General features: G+C 43.7%; 1 protein-coding gene across 1 annotated transcript in view; it reads left to right on the top strand.

Annotated features, from left to right (window-relative positions):
• Positions 1–260: 260 nt before the first annotated feature.
• LOC308301206 (MAM domain-containing glycosylphosphatidylinositol anchor protein 2) overlaps positions 261–25208 on the top strand; it is a gene marked incomplete at both ends in the record, with an annotated part of 355705 nt that continues 330757 nt past the window's right edge. Inside the window, 2 exons of the mRNA XM_080745102.1 lie at positions 261–297; positions 2677–2805. Of these exons, the coding sequence (XP_080601228.1) occupies positions 261–297; positions 2677–2805 (166 nt within the window). The remainder of the gene's footprint in view (positions 298–2676; positions 2806–25208) is intronic.

Here is a 25208-nt window from a genome sequence, read left to right on the forward strand (position 1 = left end):
GGGCAACAGCTCCAACTGAGACTTCCAGATTTCCTTATCCTGCGCAACTTCCTCCACTCCCTCTGGGAGTATACCAAGGCGTTCCCAGGCCAGTCTGGAGATATAATCCTTCCATCTAAATACATTTCCTTGGGGTCCCGGACACCCCTTATTGAACACCCCAACCATACGGCCTTTCTCCCCATTAAGCTATGGGCCACCAGGTAACACACCGTTCTATTTTTCTGTTCTTTTCTCCTTCTTTCTCCGTTTCCTTTACGATGTCGAGCTCCAGCCGCCTCCACAATCTGGGCCACAGTCAGTCAGTCAGTCAGTCTGACACCCGGCCAAGTCACGGTGCTCCGTCATTGTAAATGGCCTCAATTTGGTCTGCATTAAGCAAATCACAGCCGCCGTTTCCTCCATTACTGACATCTTTGTCACTGCATGCCGTGAGCGAGAGACACCGCGGCGGCCGCGATAACAGACGGTCTGAGGCCTGATTTATGCCGGGTCGCACACGCACCGGGGAATAGCCGATCTACAAGCTTGCGACGCATCGCACCGCGACACATGGCACAGCTTGCAGAGCTAGTCAGTGCTAAGGGATGTGCCAAGTGTAACATGTCATGGGCGCTCTAACAACGGGCGCACCGACAGACTAAACGGGGGCGTTGGCGGTGTTGGCAACGGTTCGTCCGGCGTTTTAATTCCTTGCACGTTTTTATCAGTGTGCACACTTCCTTAAATTACCCAGAATCCCCTCAGGGGTCCACACGCGCCTCACGGAGGCCCTGGACTCCGTCCAAGAGAGCAAAGCAAGAGGCTCTCTGATAATAACAACCAGCACACACTATGCACACACACTCTACCATATCGTCGTTGTCGGGTGGAAACCTTGTATGTCCAAAACCGTTTGTTTTCATCATTTAAAAAAATTAACTAAACTAGTGAAAACAGCCGATCTACAAGCTCACATAGATCTGCTGTTTTCACTACTTTTGTGCGACTTTTGTTTCACTACTTTTGTGTGATGAAGCAGGGCTTTACTTCGCACATTTGAACACATTTGAAACTTGGAGATACAAGGTTTTTGCCCGACTGACAATATGCACTATGTTGAATCATATACTGTATACACACACATACACTACAGACTACACAACAGTATATCGTCGTTGTCGGGTGGAAACCTTGTATGTCCAAAACCATTCGTTTTGTATTTATCATTTTACAAATGATTTAAAAATGATTGGTGCGACACCCAGCTGTGAAAGACTATTCTCTGTGGTCTCAGGACGCCACCTTCTCTGTATGCTACACTTTTCAGATCTGGTCAACATAAATTACCGTTTAGCAGATCTGTTGAGGGAGCCTCGAGTAAACAAAATTATTTCCATCTGGCGGACATATTTTATGTTCTGCCCCAAAAATGTAGTATTACGGAGAAGGTTGGTTTCCTGAGACGTTTCCCACCTTGAAGAATAAACTTTCAACAACACAAAAGAGCACATTTTTCTATGGGTCTGCAGGGGTCTTCAACAGGGGGTCCGGGACCCCTAGGGGGTCCTCAGAGTTACTACGGGGGGTCCTCCAAATCTTTGTGTGATAGAAACCTCCTTTTAATATTTTATATTAACCACTTGAACCCTAGCATCCATATTTTGAGAACCTTAGCCAAAAATAGCAGATCTACAAGCTCACAATTATACTAGGAGGAAGATTTTTTCCAAAAATGTGTACAGAAAGTGTTAAAATTATGTTTTTATGTGGCCACACCCACCAGTTCATGAAGGGTGCGTTCGGTAATGCGCACCGGGTGTGCTGTGTGCTCAGTGTAGTGAGTGCAGTGGGCGTGACGTTGTAGAGTGCGTTCAGTGTGGCTTATTTACCAACGACCAGATAAGAGACTGCTGTGAGCTTTTTCACTCTGAACTCTGAAGGTAAACTTTATGAAAAGCAGCAGTTGGTTAACGTAACGTTGATATTGAAAGGTCATTTAATTCATAACATCGGCCTTCCTGCTGTTAGTTTACACGTTGATGCGTGAGTAACAATAAAGCCCAAAGGACCAATAAAGCTGCAAGTGGTGCATTTTGTTATCATTCCCTACACCATTGTTCACAGCTGAGAAGCGCTCGAGACACGGCCATGAGAATCAACCAATCAAAACACCGCATTGACGCACTACACTGCCAAACCGCATCTTCTGAGTCGTTCAGTGCGCGCACTCAGCACACCGGGGGCGCATCGCACGGGACGACAACGCAGAGTGCACCGAATAAGCTAACAAAAATACTCAGGGAACACAGATTTGCATATTATAACCACAACTGGGGGTCTATTAGAGTAAGGTTAACTCCAAAGACACATACAAAACAGGAAATGTACAAAACTATGGCACCACCAATGTTTTTCACAGAATCAAAAAGGTTTTATATTCTTGATTCACAAGGATCCTGGATGGCTTGATTCTAGAGACGTGTTTTTCAGCCAATTCAAATCCACCATGTAGGTATTTACAGAAACCCTAAGCAACCAGAAACGAATAATGCAATTGGTCCAGAAAAGGCTAAAAAAATACCCATTCAATTGGGTGGAAACAGCGACACCTTCCAGGCCATTAATGGGAACTGCATGCGTTTTAATGACTTCCTCACAAGGCTTCATTCTCTAAACCGTATCCTCGCCGCCAAGCACGGCCACCGACGAGAGCAGAGGGGAAGGGGAGAGAGTTCAGCACCAAGGCCAGCTCCTCAGCACCACGGCCAGCTCCTCAGCACCACGGCCAGCTCCTCAGCACCACGGCCAGCTCTGGGCCTTACGGTCAGCTGGTTACGTGCATCTGTGTACTCTCTCAATCAGCTCCAGATGATGACACACACCTGCAATCTGATTAGCAGGCGCTGGACAGCTGCACCGGCTCTGATCAGCCTTGGGGATACGAATACTCTCTACGCTTTGGTCCAGGGAGTTAGAGAGGTCTCTAACGGGGGCAATGTTCCCATGGACTGAAACCTCCCGTAAGGGTCTACAACTCTAGTAAAAATAAAGAAAACAAATTAGTTTATCATGGAAAAATTTGCTGTTTTTTGTTTTTGAAAGTCTATTCTTCAAGGTGGGAAACGTCTCAGGAAACCAACCTTCTCCGTATAAAACATTTTTGGGGCAGAATATAAAATATGTCCGCCAGATGGAAATTATTTTGTTTACTCGAAGCGCCCAGGGGTGTCGCTCCAAATTCTGGGCCCTGGGTACTTTAACTATTGAAAAATAGCAGATCTGCAAGCTCGTAGAGCTTGCAGATCTGCTATTTTTGATAGATTTTGTAGATCTGCTAATATTTCAAATCCTTCTAAGGTTTCTTGAAAAACCTGTTTCTATGCCAGTGGTGCTCAAACTTTTCTATGTGAAGGACCCCCACAATGATATGTATTTGGCCACGGACCCCCATCTCAAAATATTTAGTTCCAGCTCCAGAAGCAAAATTTGAGTTAGAAATGTTTGCTTTAAAAATACATAGGCCTATATTCAAAGATTTGTACACATTTTCACGACGTTTCCAAAAAATAGCTATTTTTCAATAGCTAAAGTATAAAGTAATGAAGGCCCCTCCACCTTGGGCCCTGGTAACTCAGACCCACTCCCCCCCCCCCTCCCTTGTGACGCCCCTGGATGTGCCCCCAACAGATCTTATCTTCTCAACGGTAATTTATGTTGACCAGATCTGAAACGTGTATCATAGAGAGACAGGTGGGGGCCTGAGACCACAGAGAATAGTCTTTCAACAAAAACAAAACAGCATTTATTTCGATGATAGCAACATAGTTTCCTTTATTTAGTTTATTTACCACAGCTGCAGACCTCGCTCGTAGGCTTATAGTGGGAGTTTCAGTCCATGGGAATAGCAGCAGCAGCACTCCTAACACATTTAGAACGGGTGTTATGCTGCATTCACACTACAAAAGCCAAGCTAATGGTTTGCTTGGTAATTCAATGTATTCTCTATGCAAACCAGCTTTAAAAAAATCCAAGCTTTTTTTCCAGCTTGGAAATTTTAAAAGCTGGTTTGCATAGAGAATACATTGAATTACCAAGCAAACCATTAGCTTGGCTTTTCTGCATGTGAATGAGGCATTAGTGTATCATTATTTTAACTATTGAAAAATAGCAGATCAACAAGCTCACAGCGCGGCACCGAGTGCCGCGCTGTGAGCTTGTTGATCTGCTATTTTTCGAATTTGAATTTTGACCCGATTCTATAAGTGTCTTTTGAATCCTTCTATGTTTCTATGTCAGCAATCTGGCCAGCCACCGTCAAAGAAAAGGTCCTTTTCACTTAAATGGAGCTCAGTTAGTCTGTTCTTGAGAGACTACTATGTCAGTGGTTCTCAAACCTTTTCATGTGAAGGACCCCCAAAATTATATTTATTTGCATCTTAAAATAATTGGTTTCAGGGACCACCCAGAAGCAAAACTTAGATAGATAGATAGATAAATAGATACCTTTATTATCCCAAGGGGGAAATTCAAACGTTCGCTTTGAAAATACATATATTCAAAGATTTGCACACATTTTCAAAAATAGCAGATCTACAATCTGCTATTTTTCACTGGTTAAAGCATTCAATAATTCTAGGCCTGAATGGGCTAACATAGCGTTAGTGGGATCTCGCTGACGCTCGGGACCAGAGCTATGAATACTCCTGTTCTCTCCATGGGTCTCACGGTTCTCTCTCAGTGAGATACATCATCACGGTCGGCCGGGCAGCGAGGGAACGTGGGAGTTTGTGCTTTGGGACACAAACTTTCTTTATTGGACAATTATTACCCAGACCAGGGAAGAACGCTTGTTGTTTATTATTACCCAGACCGGGGAAGAACGCTGGTTGTTTATGGCTTGTTGAATGCTTTCTGCCTCCCCTGCTTTCAGCTGTACAAATAAATCTACTCTGCAGTGCACGCTCTGCTGCTGCCGTCAATCAGGCTTCTACACAGAGGTGGAAAAAGTACTCGCATTGAAGTAAAAGTATCAATAATGCAATGAAGAAATACTCTGCTACAAGTAAAAGTCCGTAATTCAAAATGTACTTGAGTAAAAGTATCAAAGTGTTGGCATCAAAATTGACTTAAAGTACCAAAAGTAAAAGTACAAAATGTTTGAAAATAGCAGATCCACAAGCTCACAACTCCCTTAAAATCACGCAAAGTGGTACACAGTATCTCTAAAGTCATGGGGTCCGCTCGATATCCCGACGGGCCGCTGTTCCGACTAGCGTTGGCAGGTTAGTTACTCGTCACAGTTACTGAGGTTAAGTTTAGGGTTAGTTTTAGTGTCAGAATACCGGCCCGTCGGCACATTGATGCAGACCCTAAAGTCATGTCATCAACATGGATCTGTCCCATTTCCCATATTCCCTCCTGATTGGCCACCATTGCCTTCTAAAGTTTGTGTACGCAAACGTATCTCCCGATTAGGGAGTCTTACTGGTATCTGAAGTTTTCAGATCATTTTAGTGGAGTAAAAGTACAATATTTGCCTCCGAGATGTAGTGGAGTAGAAGTAGAAGTACTGAAAATGTGAATTACTTCAAGTTAAAGTACCTCAAAACTGTACTTGAATACAGTACTGTACTGAGTACTTTGTTACGTTACACCACTGCCCGAGATATCGCGTTCACAGTACAGGACGGACAGACGGACGGACGGACGGACGGACGGACGGACGGACGGACGGACGGACGGACGGACGGACATGCAAGATGGAAACATAAGGTCTCCTCCGGCCACAGCTGCTGCTTGTCTCTGACATCCCCCTCCTCTCAATAATATGATCCTCTGACATCAGGAAGATTCTGCTGCCAAAGTGCAAATCAAAGCTCCAAGCCATCGTTTCATGCCAGGCCCTCCGTGGAGCTGCTGAATGCTAATGCTTCATAACCTTTGCGATTGAGCAAGCGTGCAAATTAAATAAGCACTTGATAATTTTGCTTACACAGTTTCTCTTTTGAGAAGTCATGTTGTCAGTGTTAGTCAATTATGTATTCCATACTTTGTGAAGCAAAACTCCCTAGCATCCTGTCAAATGCGTGATCAGCTATTTTCACTTCTTCTTAGACATTTGTGTTTAATTTATGGAATTTCTTCGATGTTTCTTAGGCGACGTTTACACTGCAACGTTGCAACGAGAATTCTATAAAATGAAAAGTCAGATGTGCCTTCTGTTCAGACGACAACAGCATTTTCGGGGGTTGAAAACTGAACAAAGTGAGACTGGAATTTTGGGTGGAAAAGTTGACAAGCGTCACCGTCTGAACAACAGAAATGCAAAAAACACATGATGTCAAGGCTTGCATCCAGCCTACTGCAGCCACGTTACCATGGTGAATGGTAAACACCTATAGAAATGACATGGACACTGCATCATTTCATGCCCAGAAGCAGCTTCCTATGAATGCTGGATAAAAAGCAAAACGCAATGGTGATGTCTCGAGACCTCGCCGTTTTCTCTACAGAGCGTTGTCGTTTTTAAATACTAGTTTTTAAATAATAATAATTAAAAACAAAATGCAGGAAACCAAAAACTAAGGGACATATACAAAGCTGTTTGCGACCCACAAATGGATCCCGACCCATAGTGCGTGCGTGCGTGCGTGCGTGCGTCCTCCATGTCCTCACCTGTGGTCGGGGGTGCCCGGTCACCAGACAGGTGAGCTCCAACGTCTCTCCCTCCCTGATGGTATAAACTCTCTCTGTGTGTCTCTCCTCCTCCACGTTGCACGCATGGCCCGAGTGCACGATGCGGACAGATGGGGGCGCTGGAGAGTAAGAAAGAAAATGAGTTAGCGTTACGTCATTAGTGCAGTACATATTGTTGCAGATGTTGTGAGCGGTGCACACCACTCCAAGGCTTGGCTGAGTGTGTAGCTATGTAACTATGTTGAGACACAAGCACACGCACACGCACACACGCACACGCACACACACACACACACACACACACACACGTATCTCCAAGTTTCAAATGTGTACGTTCTTTCGTAAAGCAAAGCCCTGCTTCATCATAAAAGGCGGTCACAAAAGTAGTGAAAACAGCCGATCTACAAGCACACAACGCCTCGTGGTGCGAGACGTTGTGTGCTTGTAGATCGGCTGTTTTCACTAGTTTAGTACATTTTTAAAATGATAATTGCAAAACGAACGGTTTTGGACATACAAGGTTTTCACCCGACAACGACGATATGGTGGACATGGTTGTTTTCTGCTCGACAGCAGAGTATCAGGGATTCTTTGAAATTCAAAAGGTTGTGAACCTGCTGTTTATACATGAACCCAGTGACCTTCAGCTGGTTGTCTTTATAATATGCCTGAGGCCAGGAATAACGTGTTCCTCTGTAGAGCACACATTTCAGCAACAAGGCAATTCAAAGTGCTTTGCAACAAAGAAGAACAAAAAACTGTAGTCGCCTTAAGAGCACCAAAAGGACACTCGAAACACAATTAAGAAAAAATAGTTCTTAAAGAGTTGAGAAAATATTCAGAACCTGCGAACAAAACAAGACGATCCGAGCGTGGAGACTAAGCGAGCTAATCTGCGGTGTTGTTCCGTTCGTCAAGCGATTCAGGGAATATCACGGCCAAATGAACTCAATTCGTCCCGACGCAGGCGAGAATTGCAATTTAAACGAATGCACCGTCGACTAAACAACAACTCATGTTGAAGCTGCAGAGTCAGCAATTTTAACTTGTTTGTTTGTTTCTGTTATTGTCTCCACTTTCTCCACCCGTCTATCTCTCTCTCTCTCTCTCTCATTTCATTCTAAACTGCAGTACGCAGGACAGGGACGTGCAGAGAATGTTAGGGAGGCAGGGGCTGCAATTTCTAAAAGGGCCTTTTGGTGGAAATATTGAAAATAGCAGACCTCCAAGCTCACAACGTGACGCGTTGTGAGCTTGGAGGGCGGCTATTTTTGACATTTTCAATATTCTTTCAAAATATCTTTCAACATAAGATGCTGCATTCAAGTTCAGGAGAGTTTGGACAAGGCAATTCTCTTGAATGCTGCCTTCAGGTATGGCATGGAAAGAGGGGGCATTTGCATCTCTTTCACCATAGAAAAAACTGCATTCATGGTCTGGAGAGGACACTTTTTACAGACTGATAAAAGGGCAGGGCTCAAGCCCCCTTTGATGTCTATGTGTGCACGTGCCTGACGTAGACACACAGATTGAGACAAAAGACGCACACACGTGGCACACGTCTCACACACACACACACACACACACACACACACACACACACACACACACACACACACACACACACACACACACACACACACACACACACACACACAGGCATTGGGATCAGAGACCGAGATAAAGGCACCACAGGTACGAGCCATCTATAAGGCATTGGTTCTCAAAGTGCTCCCGATAAGAGTAGCTCATGCAGCATCGCAATCTGTCACTCTGGCTTTGAGTGAGGGTAGTGTTTGCCGAAAGGCACTTGATTTGATACCTAAAAATAAGGAAACGGCTAAATATAAAAAAATAGCAAGACAGGCAGAGTAAAAAAAAAGGAAAAAAATGTTTTATTCATCCACACTCGTCCACAGAAAATGTGTTCACGAAAAATGCAGCAGAAACACAAAACGATATGCAACAAGCATTGGGTCTTTACAGCTCACAGGTCTTTACAGCTCACAGGTCTTTACAGCTCACAGGTCTTTACAGCTCACAGGTCTTTACAGCTCACAGGTCTTTACAGCTCACAGCCCCACACTGACTGACTAGCACAGGTCTTTACAGCTCACAGGTCTTTACAGCTCACAGGTCTTTACAGCTCACAGGTCTTTACAGCTCACAGGTCTTTACAGCTCACAGGTCTTTACAGCTCACATCCCCACACTGACTGACTAGCACAGGTCTTTACAGCTCACAGGTCTTTACAGCTCACAGGTCTTTACAGCTCACAGGTCTTTACAGCTCACAGGTCTTTACAGCTCACAGGTCTTTACAGCTCACAGGTCTTTACAGCTCACAGGTCTTTACAGCTCACAGGTCTTTACAGCTCACAGGTCTTTACAGCTCACAGGTCTTTACAGCTCACAGGTCTTTACAGCTCACAGCCCCACACTGACTGACTAGCACAGGTCTTTACAGCTCACAGGTCTTTACAGCTCACAGGTCTTTACAGCTCACAGGTCTTTACAGCTCACAGGTCTTTACAGCTCACAGGTCTTTACAGCTCACAGGTCTTTACAGCTCACAGGTCTTTACAGCTCACAGGTCTTTACAGCTCACAGGTCTTTACAGCTCACAGCCCCACACTGACTGACTAGCACAGGTCTTTACAGCTCACATCCCCACACTGACTGACTAGCACAGGTCTTTACAGCTCACAGGTCTTTACAGCTCACAGGTCTTTACAGCTCACAGGTCTTTACAGCTCACAGGTCTTTACAGCTCACAGGTCTTTACAGCTCACAGGTCTTTACAGCTCACAGGTCTTTACAGCTCACAGGTCTTTACAGCTCACAGGTCTTTACAGCTCACAGGTCTTTACAGCTCACAGCCCCACACTGACTGACTAGCACAGGTCTTTACAGCTCACATCCCCACACTGACTGACTAGCACAGGTCTTTACAGCTCACAGGTCTTTACAGCTCACAGGTCTTTACAGCTCACAGGTCTTTACAGCTCACAGGTCTTTACAGCTCACAGGTCTTTACAGCTCACAGGTCTTTACAGCTCACAGGTCTTTACAGCTCACAGGTCTTTACAGCTCACAGGTCTTTACAGCTCACAGCCCCACACTGACTGACTAGCACAGGTCTTTACAGCTCACAGCCCCACACTGACTGACTAGCACAGGTCTTTACAGCTCACATCCCCACACTGACTGACTAGCACAGGTCTTTACAGCTCACAGGTCTTTACAGCTCACAGGTCTTTACAGCTCACAGGTCTTTACAGCTCACAGGTCCTTACAGCTCACAGGTCCTTACAGCTCACAGGTCTTTACAGCTCACAGGTCTTTACAGCTCACAGGTCTTTACAGCTCACAGGTCTTTACAGCTCACAGCCCCACAGTGACTGACTAGCACAGGTCCTTACAGCTCACAGCCCCACATTGACTGACTAGCTAAGCCCCTCCCCCGGACCGTACCAATCTTAAATGGAATCCACCATCTACCTATGAACCAGTATACAATTTTTTCCATGCCCAGAGACAATATGTTTCCATGTCAATTCCATGACAATACAATTCATAAGCACATTTAAAGTCACACCCCCTCCTGTTTAAATTGTTCATTTTAGACGTATTAAAACGGTCTTAACCCAGCAAGCACATCAGGACCTGGACCAATCAGTGACGTCTCCATTGGGGCCAGATCACAGCCCATATGGGGATGATCTTGACGTCATTACCAGGACGTCATATGGACTACAGGATTATTGTTATTGTTTGTAATGTTAGATGTCAGATCCTCCTCAGTGTTCATTACAGATAATGTAACTTTCATGTCCTATCTGGCGCGATCAGGGGCGTCACAAGGGGGGAAAAAGTGGGACTGAGTTACCAGGGCCCAAGGTGGAAGGGCCTTAATTATTGTGACCGTAAGGTCGCAGTTTAGTATCAAAACCTCCACCGGCCGTCCGTCACGTCCGTCACGTCACACGTCACACCTTTGCCCTGCTCATATCTGGGCTTGTTTGTTTATTGTATGACATCACGCCACATCATCGGCTGAGGACTGTGTGATGTCATCATATCTCCATATATGGAGACATAAGTTGCTCATGCCCAAATATGGGCTGGTGAGGTCAGACTTAGTGTGATGCGTAGGTTATCTCCATATATGGAGATTCAACTTCAATGAGTAACCATGGCAAATCACACCGTACACAAATGACCCTTATATAAGACCGGCATTATCTACCGACAGCTGCTATAAGCCAACCCTGGCGATAAGGTCTGAGTCGAAGAAATGCTTCTTTCCTGGCAAGAATTGCCCCTTTATACTGTAGGGCTCGTTTGTGTATTGTATAACATCACGCCACATCATCGGCTGAGGACTGTGTGATGTCATCATATCTCCATATATGGAGACATAAGTTGCTCATGCCCAAATATGGGCTGGTGAGGTCAGACTTAGTGTGATGCGTAGGTTATCTCCATATATGGAGATTCAACTTCAATGAGTAACCATGGCAAACTGTCAACTGCCCGTATGTCTTGATAATTGGTAAAACAAACTTTTGGCCTATTTGTGGAGATAAGCGACCAACGGTCGCTTATCTCCCGATTAGGGAGTCTTACTGGTTTACTGTTGGGAGATTGGTCAAAAATAACATTGAATTCACAACCAAAAAATGACGTAGTGTAGCTTTAACTCTGAGAGTGTACTGTACGAACGTAACCAAACGGGCCCTTACAGGTCCATGTGGTTACATTAGCACCCCCACAGAGTTACTAATGGATAAACCAACAGTAGAATTGACTGAGTTAAGAGGATTCTCACCCTGAGAGTCTCTCGTCTCTCCTCTGAAAACACTGAGCAGCACTACTTCTGACTAACCCTAACCCTAACCCTAACACACACTGAGCAGCACTACTTCATTATTGAATCTAATTACACAAATTACTGCTGTCTGCTCCCAGGCTGAACATCACAAACAAATAAACAACCTCTTTTTTCTCTCTCTCTCTTTGTGAGAACGCCCCCCCCCCCCCCCCCCCGGGTACCGAAACGCGACATGTTCTTCTTTCACTCTGCAAGACGTTACACTTCTATTTCCAGTGTTGGCATCAAAATGTACTTAAAGGAGGACTTCACCACTTTTCAACCTGTCTTCATATAATAGGTCCTCACTAATGAAATAGCAAAAAAATAATAATCTACTCAGTCTGGGTCTCATAGGAGAGCTGTCAAATCCTTCCACCTGTGACATCATTGTTTGACAGATTTTTTTTTAAACATTATTTTTGAAGAAAAAAAAATATTTAGATTTTATTATCACGAGAAAAATGGCTTGCACTTTAACATTACAACTTTTCAGGAATAAAAACCGGTAGTTTTTATTAGCTTGCATTTCCCATTGATGATGTCACCGGTGGAAGGATTTGACCCGCCCACAGCTCTCCTATGAGACCCTATTATATAAATATAAAAGTGGTGAAGTCCTCCTTTAAAGTACCAAAAGTAAAAATACTAAAAGTTAGAAAATAGCAGATCTACAAGCTCACATAGCTTAAATAGCCAAGGTATAAAATAGGGCTAAAGTGGTTTATGTATGTTTTATAATATTATAATTTATATCTGCAAAGTAACTAGTAACTAAAGTTTTCAAATAATTGTAGTGAAGTAAATGTACAACATTTGGATCTGAGATGTATTGTGGAGTAGAAGTGAAAGTATTGGAAATCGGAAATACTCAAGTAAAGTACTAATACCTCAACAAGTACAGTACTTAAGTAAATGTACTTAGTTACTTTACACCACTGGCGTTCAGAAAGAAATATGGGGTGGCAATTTTTATTTTTTTAAAACAGCCCCATTTCAAAAATAGACAAAACAACCTTTTAAATTGTTCTACTTTTATTCGGACACGCTTAAAAAACATTACTTAAATCTGCGCTTCCCTCCATTTGCCAATTACTTGTCCCACCAACGGTCCCCGGGCCAAAGGTTGAGAACCCATGCTTAGATTTAGTCAAATACTAATGTTTTATTCATTCAAACAAGTCCCAGTTTTTTATGTTTTTTTTCATGTGCAAAGCTATGGATGATCATGCCTGCCTGCCTGCCTGCCTGCGTGTGTATCGTGCATGTGTGCGTGATTGTGCATGTGTGTGTGCCTGCCTGCCTGTGTGTGTGATTGTGCGTGCCTGCAAGCACCACAGAGTGTGTCTCCGTGGCACTCGTCGGGGTGGCATTAGCAATACAAGTTAAGAAGGGCCATTAATTAAGCGGGTGTTTCTCCAGACCGATGGCTTATTGGGGTAAATGTCATTACCCTGTGCAGCGCAGGGCGGCCCCCAGGGCAGCGTATCTGGACCTCCTTTGTTTTAAGTGGCAGCCGTGCGTGAAGCGAACCCTCCTCGCCACTAAGACTATTCCTCACTCCCTGTACCCCCCCCCCCCCACCCCCTGCCCCCGTGGAATTCACACCATCAGTGGAATTAACCCTTAATGGAGGGAGAGAGGGAGAGAGTAACCTCGCCTCACCAGACTTTCTCGGTGGATGCCTGGTGTTCGTTTACAACGGGCTGTTTGATCCGTTCTAGGTGCAAACCACAAGCAGAATAAGCGGCGTCGCTTTGTTTTGTTTCCCCACACAACGCCTCGCAGCACGAGCTTGCAGATCTGCTATTTTTGGCTACAGTTCTCAGAATATGGACACTAGGGTTCAAGTGGTTAATATAAAAAAGGGAAAAACACAAAGATTTGGAGGACCTCCTGTAGTGATCCTGAGGACCCCCTAGGGGTCCAGGACCCCCTGTTGAAGACCTCAGCTATAGACGCTTTAATGGTCCACGTCACACTGTTGAGAACCAGTATGAGCACGCAGGTCGGCACCAAATGGACCCCACCACCCATAGGGTGCAATGGATAAGTGGTCGCTGCACAGAACGACGTGAATATTAGACCTCCAAGCTCACAACAGCCGCATCGGCGACGCGATGTGAGCTTGTAGATCATCTACTCTTGACGCGCAATACCGTTGCGCAATGAAGTATATATGTCTCGATAAGTAGCCAACACACGAGAGGAGAATGAACTGAAACCAGCGATCCCCAAAATTGTTGGGAATTGATTACATGAAACAGTCACCTGTGCATTCGTTCTCAATGTCTGTAAACAAATAATTGGTGTATTGGTTCAATAAGTATGATGACACCCGCAGAAAAAACATAACCACTTTCAACCTGGCAAGCCTATTTTGGGCACGTCTTCATAGGCAATCATTTCCCAAATTTTCAAAAATAGCACAAAAACTATAGCGCATCTACAAGCTCTCAAATCAATGCATCGCATCGGAATGTCTTGTGAGCGCTACATTTCTGCGGCGTGCATGACAGTCACACTATGAGGTATTACATTGTGCAATAATCTATGGACAATAAAAAATAAAAAAAAAGATTAAAAAGGAGACACAAGGTTTCTGACCGTCATCAACGATACAAAAAAAGCATCACAGGCCTTAACACACATTCAGGGAACATCTTAAAGAGCAACATTACGTTTAAATGTATTCCATTTGTTGCAATAAACGCTTAAAGCCACTTATCGGTATGATGTGGAGTGTTCCTGAGATGAACACAACATGGGGGGGGGGGGGGGGGGAGTGAGTTGTCATGGTGATGACAAGCCTGAGGTGAAGATGTGTTGACGGACGGGGGGGGGGGGGGGGGGGGGGGCAGCCTGCCTCCTCCTGAATCCATCAGGTAAACAGCGTGGCATCGCTCCGCCGCCGCACCGCAGGGTCACTGAAATTACCATTTTAAATATACCGCCGCAGTCGGGGGGGCAGAAACCTCTCATCTCCCGTATTTTAACTGGTGTTTTTACGGTAAATCACCGCCCGACTTCACCGCACTACGGCGTCCCACAAAAGCATCAAAAGCAGCAGCAGGTCCACGAGCTTGAAACGCAGTGCCAAGCATCGCGTCGTTTGGAGCTGGCGGATCTGATGCTGCTGCTTCTGGTGCTGTTTGACTGTGAATCCTACTGTTGGGGACATGAGAGGTTGTTCCACCCGACTGTGAATCCTACTGTTGGGGACATGAGAGGTTGTTCCACCCGACCTGTGAATCCTACTGTTGGGGACATGAGAGGTTGTTCCACCCGACTGTGAATCCTACTGTTGGGGACATGAGAGGTTGTTCCACCTGACCTGTGAATCCTACTGTTGGGGACATGAGAGGTTGTTCCACCCGACTGTGAATCCTTCTGTTGGGGACATGAGAGGTTGTTCCACCCGACCTGTGAATCCTACTGTTGGGGACATGAGAGGTTGTTCCACCCGACTGTGAATCCTACTGTTGGGGACATGAGAGGTTGTTCCACCCGACCTGTGAATCCTACTGTTGGGGACATGAGAGGTTGTTCCACCCTGTGAATCCTACTGTTGGGGACATGAGAGGTTGTTCCACCTGACCTGTGAATCCTACTGTTGGGGACATGAGAGGTTGTTCCACCCGACCTGTGAATCCTACTGTTGGGGACATGAGAGGTTGTTCCACCTGACCTGTGAATCCTTCTGTTGGGGACATGAGAGGTTGTTCCACCTGACCTGTGAATCCTACTGTTGGGGACATGAGAGGTTGTTCCACCTGACCTGTGAATCCTACTGTTGGGGACATGAGAGGTTGTTCCACCCGACCTGTGAATCCTACTGTTGGGGACATGAGAGGCTGTTCCACCCGACCTGTGAATCCTACTGTTGGGGACATGAGAGGTTGTTCCACCCGACCTGTGAATCCTACTGTTGGGACATGAGAGGTTGTTCCACCCGACTGTGAATCCTACTGTTGGGACATGAGAGGTTGTTCCACCCGACTGTGAATCCTACTGTTGGGACATGAGAGGTTGTTCCACCTGACCTGTGAATCCTACTGTTGGGGACATGAGAGGTTGTTCCACCCGACCTGTGAATCCTACTGTTGGGGACATGAGAGGTTGTTCCACCCGACCTGTGAATCCTACTGTTGGGGACATGAGAGGTTGTTCCACCTGACCTGTGAATCCTTCTGTTGGGGACATGAGAGGTTGTTCCACCCGACTGTGAATCCTACTGTTGGGGACATGAGAGGTTGTTCCACCTGACCTGTGAATCCTTCTGTTGGGGACATGAGAGGTTGTTCCACCTGACCTGTGAATCCTACTGTTGGGGACATGAGAGGTTGTTCCACCCGACCTGTGAATCCTACTGTTGGGGACATGAGAGGTTGTTCCACCTGACCTGTGAATCCTTCTGTTGGGGACATGAGAGGTTGTTCCACCCGACCTGTGAATCCTACTGTTGGGGACATGAGAGGTTGTTCCACCCGACGGAGAAGATAAGCTCCCCACAGGGTCTGTGATCCTGGTTGGAACATACAGAGTGTGTGTGTGTGTGTGTGTGTGTGTGTGTGTGTGTGTGTGTGTGTGTGTGTGTGTGTGTGTGTGTGTGTGTGTGTGTGTGTGTGTGTGTGTGTGTGTGTGTGAATATAAATTATTATGAGTCGCAGGCAGAGGGCTTGGTGAGAATCAGTCAGGCGCTCGTTGGTACGTTTTTCTCCTGGGTCAATATACTCAACAGTAAACAAACCACCATCATGTTTAAGTGTATAGACTGGAGGGTATTTATACACATTGCACATTTCTAAAGTGTACAATTTAAGGACTTTTTAATACCTCTAAAATGACAAATTAAACATTGGCCAAATTGTCAAATATTAGAGGCAGAAATTGTGAAAATAGCCGATCTACATGCTCACAAGGCCTCGCAAAGCGAGGCCCTGTGAATCTTATTCCCCAGTTAGAATATGATTATTTTGGGGGTTGTGGCCTGACACAGGCTGGTGTTGTGGTTAGTGCAACCAGGAGGAGGAGGACTAGTTATGGTGCGAGGCGTTGGTTTGGTTGGTAATGACTGTAACTCAGGCTGGTTATAATGGAGTTCTTTAAGGCCAGCAGCCGTGCGTCGCTCAAGCAGAAAGTGTGCCGCGATCAACGGGCCGTGTCGGAGGAACGTGTTATGAATGTGGGTTATGATGATATGGTGGAGATTGCATCACCTAGTCCCCTAGCAACACACATGTACACGCACGCACGCACGCACGCACGGCACACACGCACACACACACACACACACACACACACACACACACACACACACACACACACACACCACACACACACACACACACACACTCCTGTCAGTGCTCAGATAAAACAGGAAGCGGAACGGCCAGAGGCAGGATCAGGAGTCCCAGATGTGCTTCTGTTTCCTCCATGCCATGTACAGTAGATGTGCATACAGTGTGTGTGTGTGTGTGTGTGTGTGTGTGTATGTGTGTGTGTGTGTGTGTGTGTGTGTGTGTGTGTGTGTGTGTGTGTGTGTGTGTGTGTGTGTGTGTTGTGTGTGTGCGCACACATGCGTACCGGTATGTGAGTGCATGTGCACGGCGCGCGTGTTTTTTTTGTGTGCAAGCGAATGTGTGTAAGATCCCAGTGGATCTCCAACCTTTCAGCTCAAGATCCAAAAGAGAAATCAGACATTTGCCCCAAACTATTGAGAATAGCAGATCTACAAGCTCACAATGCGGAAATGATTAGATTGTTTCATTTTATTTGTTAAAAATGTTGGAATAATTTTATGATATCCTATTTTTGAGCGGTGGTCACACCGTATCCTCAGAGTGACTGTCCGTGGCTGTTAGTCTGTAGCATGAGCTGCAGTACCGCCGGTGACCAAGTGGCGCTGTTGCGTCACACACACACACGCATGCTCACGCACGCATGCACACATACACACGTGTGCGACCCTGAAATGAACTGCTACATACACACGGCCACCCACACAACACACACACCACGCACCACCACTCACTTAAAACTTGATTTTATTTATGTATTTTTATATATATGAAAGAAAGATATTTACTAGCGACCCTAACCAAAGAATTGGTCCGCCCACCCTACTGTTTGGCAGACAGGTAGGTATTGTCAGCACATTGAAGTGCACATCATGTCCAGTGTGTATTGTATGGTGTCATAGTGCACATCATGTCCAGTGTGTATTGTATTGTGTCATAGTGCACATCATGTCCAGTGTGTATTATATTGTGTCATAGTGCACATCATGTCCAGTGTGTATTGTATTGTGTCATAGTGCACATCATGTCCAGTGTGTATTGTATTGTGTCATAGTGCACATCATGTCCAGTGTGTATTATATCGTGTCATAGTGCACATCATGTCCAGTGTGTATTATATTGTGTCATAGTGCACATCATGTCCAGTGTGTATTGTATTGTGTCGTAGTGCACATCATGTCCAGTGTGTATTGTATTGTGTCATAGTGCACATCATGTCCAGTGTGTATTGTATTGTGTCATAGTGCACATCATGTCCAGTGTGTATTATATCGTGTCATAGTGCACATCATGTCCAGTGTGTATTATATGGTGTCATAGTGCACATCATGTCCAGTGTGTATTATATTGTGTCATAGTGCACATCATGTCCAGTGTGATTGTATTGTATTGTGTCATAGTGCACATCATGTCCAGTGTGTATTGTATCGTGTCTTAGTGCACATCATGTCCAGTGGTGTATTGTATTGTATTGTGTCATAGTGCACATCATGTCCAGTGTGTATTGTATTGTATTGTGTCATAGTGCACATCATGTCCAGTGTGTATTGTATTGTATGGTGTCATAGTGCACATCATGTCCAGTGTGTATTATATTGTGTCATAGTGCACTGTGTATTGTATTGTGTCATAGTGCACATCATGTCCAGTGTGTATTGTATGGTGTCATAGTGCACATCATGTCCAGTGTGTATTATATTGTGTCATAGTGCACATCATGTCCAGTGTGTATTGTATCGTGTCATAGTGCACATCATGTCCAGTGTGTATTATATGGTGTCATAGTGCACATCATGTCCAGTGTGTATTATATTGTGTCATAGTGCACATCATGTCCAGTGTGTATTGTATTGTGTCATAGTGCACATCATGTCCAGTGTGTATTATATTGTGTCATAGTGCACATCATGTCCAGTGTGTATTGTATTATATTGTGTCATAGTGCACATCATGTCCAGTGTGTATTATATCGTGTCATAGTGCACATCATGTCCAGTGTGTATTATATGGTGTCATAGTGCACATCATGTCCAGTGTGTATTATATCGTGTCATAGTGCACATCATGTCCAGTGTGTATTATATTGTGTCATAGTGCACATCATGTCCAGTGTGTATTATATCGTGTCGTAGTGCACATCATGTCCAGTGTGTATTGTATCGTGTCGTAGTGCACATCATGTCCAGTGTGTATTGTATTGTGTCACAGTGCACATCATGTCCAGTGTGTATTGTATTGTGTCATAGTGCACATCATGTCCAGTGTGTATTATATTGTGTCATAGTGCACATCATGTCCAGTGTGTATTGTATCGTGTCATAGTGCACATCATGTCCAGTGTGTATTATATGGTGTCATAGTGCACATCATGTCCAGTGTGTATTATATTGTGTCATAGTGCACATCATGTCCAGTGTGTATTGTATCGTGTCGTAGTGCACATCATGTCCAGTGTGTATTATATTGTATTGTGTCATAGTGCACATCATGTCCAGTGTGTATTGTATTGTATTGTGTCATAGTGCACATCATGTCCAGTGTGTATTGTATTGTATTGTGTCATAGTGCACATCATGTCCAGTGTGTATTGTATTGTATTGTGTCGTAGTGCACATCATGTCCAGTGTGTATTGTATTGTATTGTGTCATAGTGCACATCATGTCCAGTGTGTATTGTATCGTGTCGTAGTGCACATCATGTCCAGTGTGTATTATATTGTGTCATAGTGCACATCATGTCCAGTGTGTATTGTATCGTGTCGTAGTGCACATCATGTCCAGTGTGTATTGTATTGTGTCAGTAGTGCACATCATGTCCAGTGTGTATTGTATTGTGTCATAGTGCACATCATGTCCAGTGTGTATTGTATTGTGTCATAGTGCACATCATGTCCAGTGTGTATTGTATTGTGTCATAGTGCACATCATGTCCAGTGTGTATTGTATCGTGTCGATAGTGCACATCATGTCCAGTGTGTATTGTATTGTGTCATAGTGCACATCATGTCCAGTGTGTATTGTATTGTGTCATAGTGCACATCATGTCCAGTGTGTATTGTATTGTGTCATAGTGCACATCATGTCCAGTGTGTATTGTATTGTGTCATAGTGCACATCATGTCCAGTGTGTATTGTATTGTGTCATAGTGCACATCATGTCCAGTGTGTATTGTATTGTGTCATAGTGCACATCATGTCCAGTGTGTATTGTATTGTGTCATAGTGCACATCATGTCCAGTGTGTATTGTATTGTGTCATAGTGCACATCATGTCCAGTGTGTATTGTATTGTGTCATAGTGCACATCATGTCCAGTGTGTATTGTATTGTGTCATAGTGCACATCATGTCCAGTGTGTATTATTGTATTGTGTCATAGTGCACATCATGTCCAGTGTGTATTATATTGTGTCATAGTGCACATCATGTCCAGTGTGTATTGTATTGTGTCATAGTGCACATCATGTCCAGTGTGTATTGTATTGTGTCATAGTGCACATCATGTCCAGTGTGTATTGTATTGTGTCATAGTGCACATCATGTCCAGTGTGTATTATTGTATTGTGTCATAGTGCACATCATGTCCAGTGTGTATTATATTGTGTCATAGTGCACATCATGTCCAGTGTGTATTGTATTGTGTCATAGTGCACATCATGTCCAGTGTGTATTATATTGTGTCATAGTGCACATCATGTCCAGTGTGTATTGTATTGTGTCATAGTGCACATCATGTCCAGTGTGTATTATATTGTGTCATAGTGCACATCATGTCCAGTGTGTATTATATTGTGTCATAGTGCACATCATGTCCAGTGTGTATTGTATTGTGTCATAGTGCACATCATGTCCAGTGTGTATTGTATTGTGTCATAGTGCACATCATGTCCAGTGTGTATTAGTATTGTGTCATAGTGCACATCATGTCCAGTGTGTATTATATTGTGTCATAGTGCACATCATGTCCAGTGTGTATTATATTGTGTCATAGTGCACATCATGTCCAGTGTGTATTGTATTGTGTCATAGTGCACATCATGTCCAGTGTGTATTAGTATTGTGTCATAGTGCACATCATGTCCAGTGTGTATTGTATTGTGTCATAGTGCACATCATGTCCATGTTGTGTATTATATTGTGTCGTAGTGCACATCATGTCCAGTGTGTATTGTATTGTGTCATAGTGCACATCATGTCCAGTGTGTATTGATATTGTGTCATACACATCATGTCCAGTGTGTATTATATTGTGTCATAGTGCACATCATGTCCAGTGTGTATTATATTGTGTCATAGTGCACATCATGTCCAGTGTGTATTGTATTGTGTCATAGTGCACATCATGTCCAGTGTGTATTGTATCGTGTCGTAGTGCACATCATGTCCAGTGTGTATTGTATTGTGTCATAGTGCACATCATGTCCAGTGTGTATTGTATTGTGTCATAGTGCACATCATGTCCAGTGTGTATTGTATTGTGTCATAGTGCACATCATGTCCAGTGTGTATTGTATTGTGTCATAGTGCACATCATGTCCAGTGTGTATTGTATTGTGTCGTAGTGCACATCATGTCCAGTGTGTATTGTATTGTGTCATAGTGCACATCATGTCCAGTGTGTATTGTATGGTGTCATAGTGCACATCATGTCCAGTGTGTATTATATTGTGTCATAGTGCACATCATGTCCAGTGTGTATTGTATTGTGTCATAGTGCACATCATGTCCAGTGTGTATTATATTGTGTCATAGTGCACATCATGTCCAGTGTGTATTGTATTGTGTCATAGTGCACATCATGTCCAGTGTGTATTGTATTGTGTCATAGTGCACATCATGTCCAGTGTGTATTGTATTGTGTCATAGTGCACATCATGTCCAGTGTGTATTGTATGGTGTCATAGTGCACATCATGTCCAGTGTGTATTGTATTGTATTGTGTCATAGTGCACATCATGTCCAGTGTGTATTGTATTGTGTCATAGTGCACATCATGTCCAGTGTGTATTGTATTGTGTCGTAGTGCACATCATGTCCAGTGTGTATTGTATCGTGTCATAGTGCACATCATGTCCAGTGTGTATTGTATCGTGTCGTAGTGCACATCATGTCCAGTGTGTATTGTATTGTGTCATAGTGCACATCATGTCCAGTGTGTATTGTATTGTGTCATAGTGCACATCATGTCCAGTGTGTATTGTATTGTGTCATAGTGCACATCATGTCCAGTGTGTATTGTATTGTGTCATAGTGCACATCATGTCCAGTGTGTATTGTATCGTGTCGTAGTGCACATCATGTCCAGTGTGTATTGTATTGTGTCATAGTGCACATCATGTCCAGTGTGTATTATATTGTATTGTGTCATAGTGCACATCATGTCCAGTGTGTATTATATTGTGTCATAGTGCACATCATGTCCAGTGTGTATTATATTGTGTCATAGTGCACATCATGTCCAGTGTGTATTGTATCGTGTCGTAGTGCACATCATGTCCAGTGTGTATTGTATTGTGTCATAGTGCACATCATGTCCAGTGTGTATTATATTGTATTGTGTCATAGTGCACATCATGTCCAGTGTGTATTATATTGTGTCATAGTGCACATCATGTCCAGTGTGTATTATATTGTGTCATAGTGCACATCATGTCCAGTGTGTATTGTATTGTGTCATAGTGCACATCATGTCCAGTGTGTATTATATTGTGTCATAGTGCACATCATGTCCAGTGTGTATTGTATAGTGTCATAGTGCACATCATGTCCAGTGTGTATTGTATTGTGTCATAGTGCACATCATGTCCAGTGTGTATTATATTGTGTCATAGTGCACATCATGTCCAGTGTGTATTATATTGTGTCATAGTGCACATCATGTCCAGTGTGTATTATATTGTGTCATAGTGCACATCATGTCCAGTGTGTATTGTATTGTGTCATAGTGCACATCATGTCCAGTGTGTATTATATTGTGTCATAGTGCACATCATGTCCAGTGTGTATTGTATTGTGTCATAGTGCACATCATGTCCAGTGTGTATTATATTGTGTCGTAGTGCACATCATGTCCAGTGTGTATTGTATTGTGTCATAGTGCACATCATGTCCAGTGTGTATTATATTGTGTCATAGTGCACATCATGTCCAGTGTGTATTATATTGTGTCATAGTGCACATCATGTCCAGTGTGTATTATATTGTGTCATAGTGCACATCATGTCCAGTGTGTATTGTATTGTGTCATAGTGCACATCATGTCCAGTGTGTATTGTATCGTGTCGTAGTGCACATCATGTCCAGTGTGTATTGTATTGTGTCATAGTGCACATCATGTCCAGTGTGTATTGTATTGTGTCATAGTGCACATCATGTCCAGTGTGTATTGTATTGTGTCATAGTGCACATCATGTCCAGTGTGTATTGTATTGTGTCATAGTGCACATCATGTCCAGTGTGTATTGTATTGTGTCGTAGTGCACATCATGTCCAGTGTGTATTGTATTGTGTCATAGTGCACATCATGTCCAGTGTGTATTATATTGTGTCATAGTGCACATCATGTCCAGTGTGTATTGTATTGTGTCATAGTGCACATCATGTCCAGTGTGTATTGTATTGTGTCATAGTGCACATCATGTCCAGTGTGTATTGTATTGTGTCATAGTGCACATCATGTCCAGTGTGTATTGTATTGTGTCATAGTGCACATCATGTCCAGTGTGTATTATATTGTGTCATAGTGCACATCATGTCCAGTGTGTATTGTATTGTGTCATAGTGCACATCATGTCCAGTGTGTATTGTATTGTGTCATAGTGCACATCATGTCCAGTGTGTATTGTATTGTGTCATAGTGCACATCATGTCCAGTGTGTATTGTATTGTGTCATAGTGCACATCATGTCCAGTGTGTATTGTATGGTGTCATAGTGCACATCATGTCCAGTGTGTATTGTATTGTATTGTGTCATAGTGCACATCATGTCCAGTGTGTATTGTATTGTGTCATAGTGCACATCATGTCCAGTGTGTATTGTATTGTGTCGTAGTGCACATCATGTCCAGTGTGTATTGTATCGTGTCATAGTGCACATCATGTCCAGTGTGTATTGTATCGTGTCGTAGTGCACATCATGTCCAGTGTGTATTGTATTGTGTCATAGTGCACATCATGTCCAGTGTGTATTGTATTGTGTCATAGTGCACATCATGTCCAGTGTGTATTGTATGGTGTCATAGTGCACATCATGTCCAGTGTGTATTGTATTGTGTCATAGTGCACATCATGTCCAGTGTGTATTGTATTGTGTCATAGTGCACATCATGTCCAGTGTGTATTATATTGTGTCATAGTGCACATCATGTCCAGTGTGTATTGTATTGTGTCATAGTGCACATCATGTCCAGTGTGTATTGTATTGTGTCATAGTGCACATCATGTCCAGTGTGTATTGTATTGTGTCATAGTGCACATCATGTCCAGTGTGTATTATATTGTGTCATAGTGCACATCATGTCCAGTGTGTATTGTATTGTGTCATAGTGCACATCATGTCCAGTGTGTATTGTATGGTGTCATAGTGCACATCATGTCCAGTGTGTATTGTATTGTGTCATAGTGCACATCATGTCCAGTGTGTATTGTATTGTGTCATAGTGCACATCATGTCCAGTGTGTATTGTATAGTGTCATAGTGCACATCATGTCCAGTGTGTATTGTATGGTGTCATAGTGCACATCATGTCCAGTGTGTATTGTATTGTGTCATAGTGCACATCATGTCCAGTGTGTATTGTATTGTGTCATAGTGCACATCATGTCCAGTGTGTATTGTATCGTGTCGTAGTGCACATCATGTCCAGTGTGTATTGTATCGTGTCGTAGTGCACATCATGTCCAGTGTGTATTGTATTGTGTCATAGTGCACATCATGTCCAGTGTGTATTGTATCGTGTCATAGTGCACATCATGTCCAGTGTGTATTGTATTGTGTCATAGTGCACATCATGTCCAGTGTGTATTGTATTGTGTCATAGTGCACATCATGTCCAGTGTGTATTGTATTGTGTCATAGTGCACATCATGTCCAGTGTGTATTGTATCGTGTCGTAGTGCACATCATGTCCAGTGTGTATTGTATTGTGTCGTAGTGCACATCATGTCCAGTGTGTATTGTATTGTGTCATAGTGCACATCATGTCCAGTGTGTATTGTATTGTGTCATAGTGCACATCATGTCCAGTGTGTATTGTATTGTGTCATAGTGCACATCATGTCCAGTGTGTATTGTATGGTGTCATAGTGCACATCATGTCCAGTGTGTATTATATTGTGTCATAGTGCACATCATGTCCA

Source organism: Nannobrachium achirus (assembly GCF_963921795.1).
Source record: "Nannobrachium achirus genome assembly, chromosome: 16".
NCBI lineage: Eukaryota > Metazoa > Chordata > Actinopteri > Myctophiformes > Myctophidae > Nannobrachium > Nannobrachium achirus.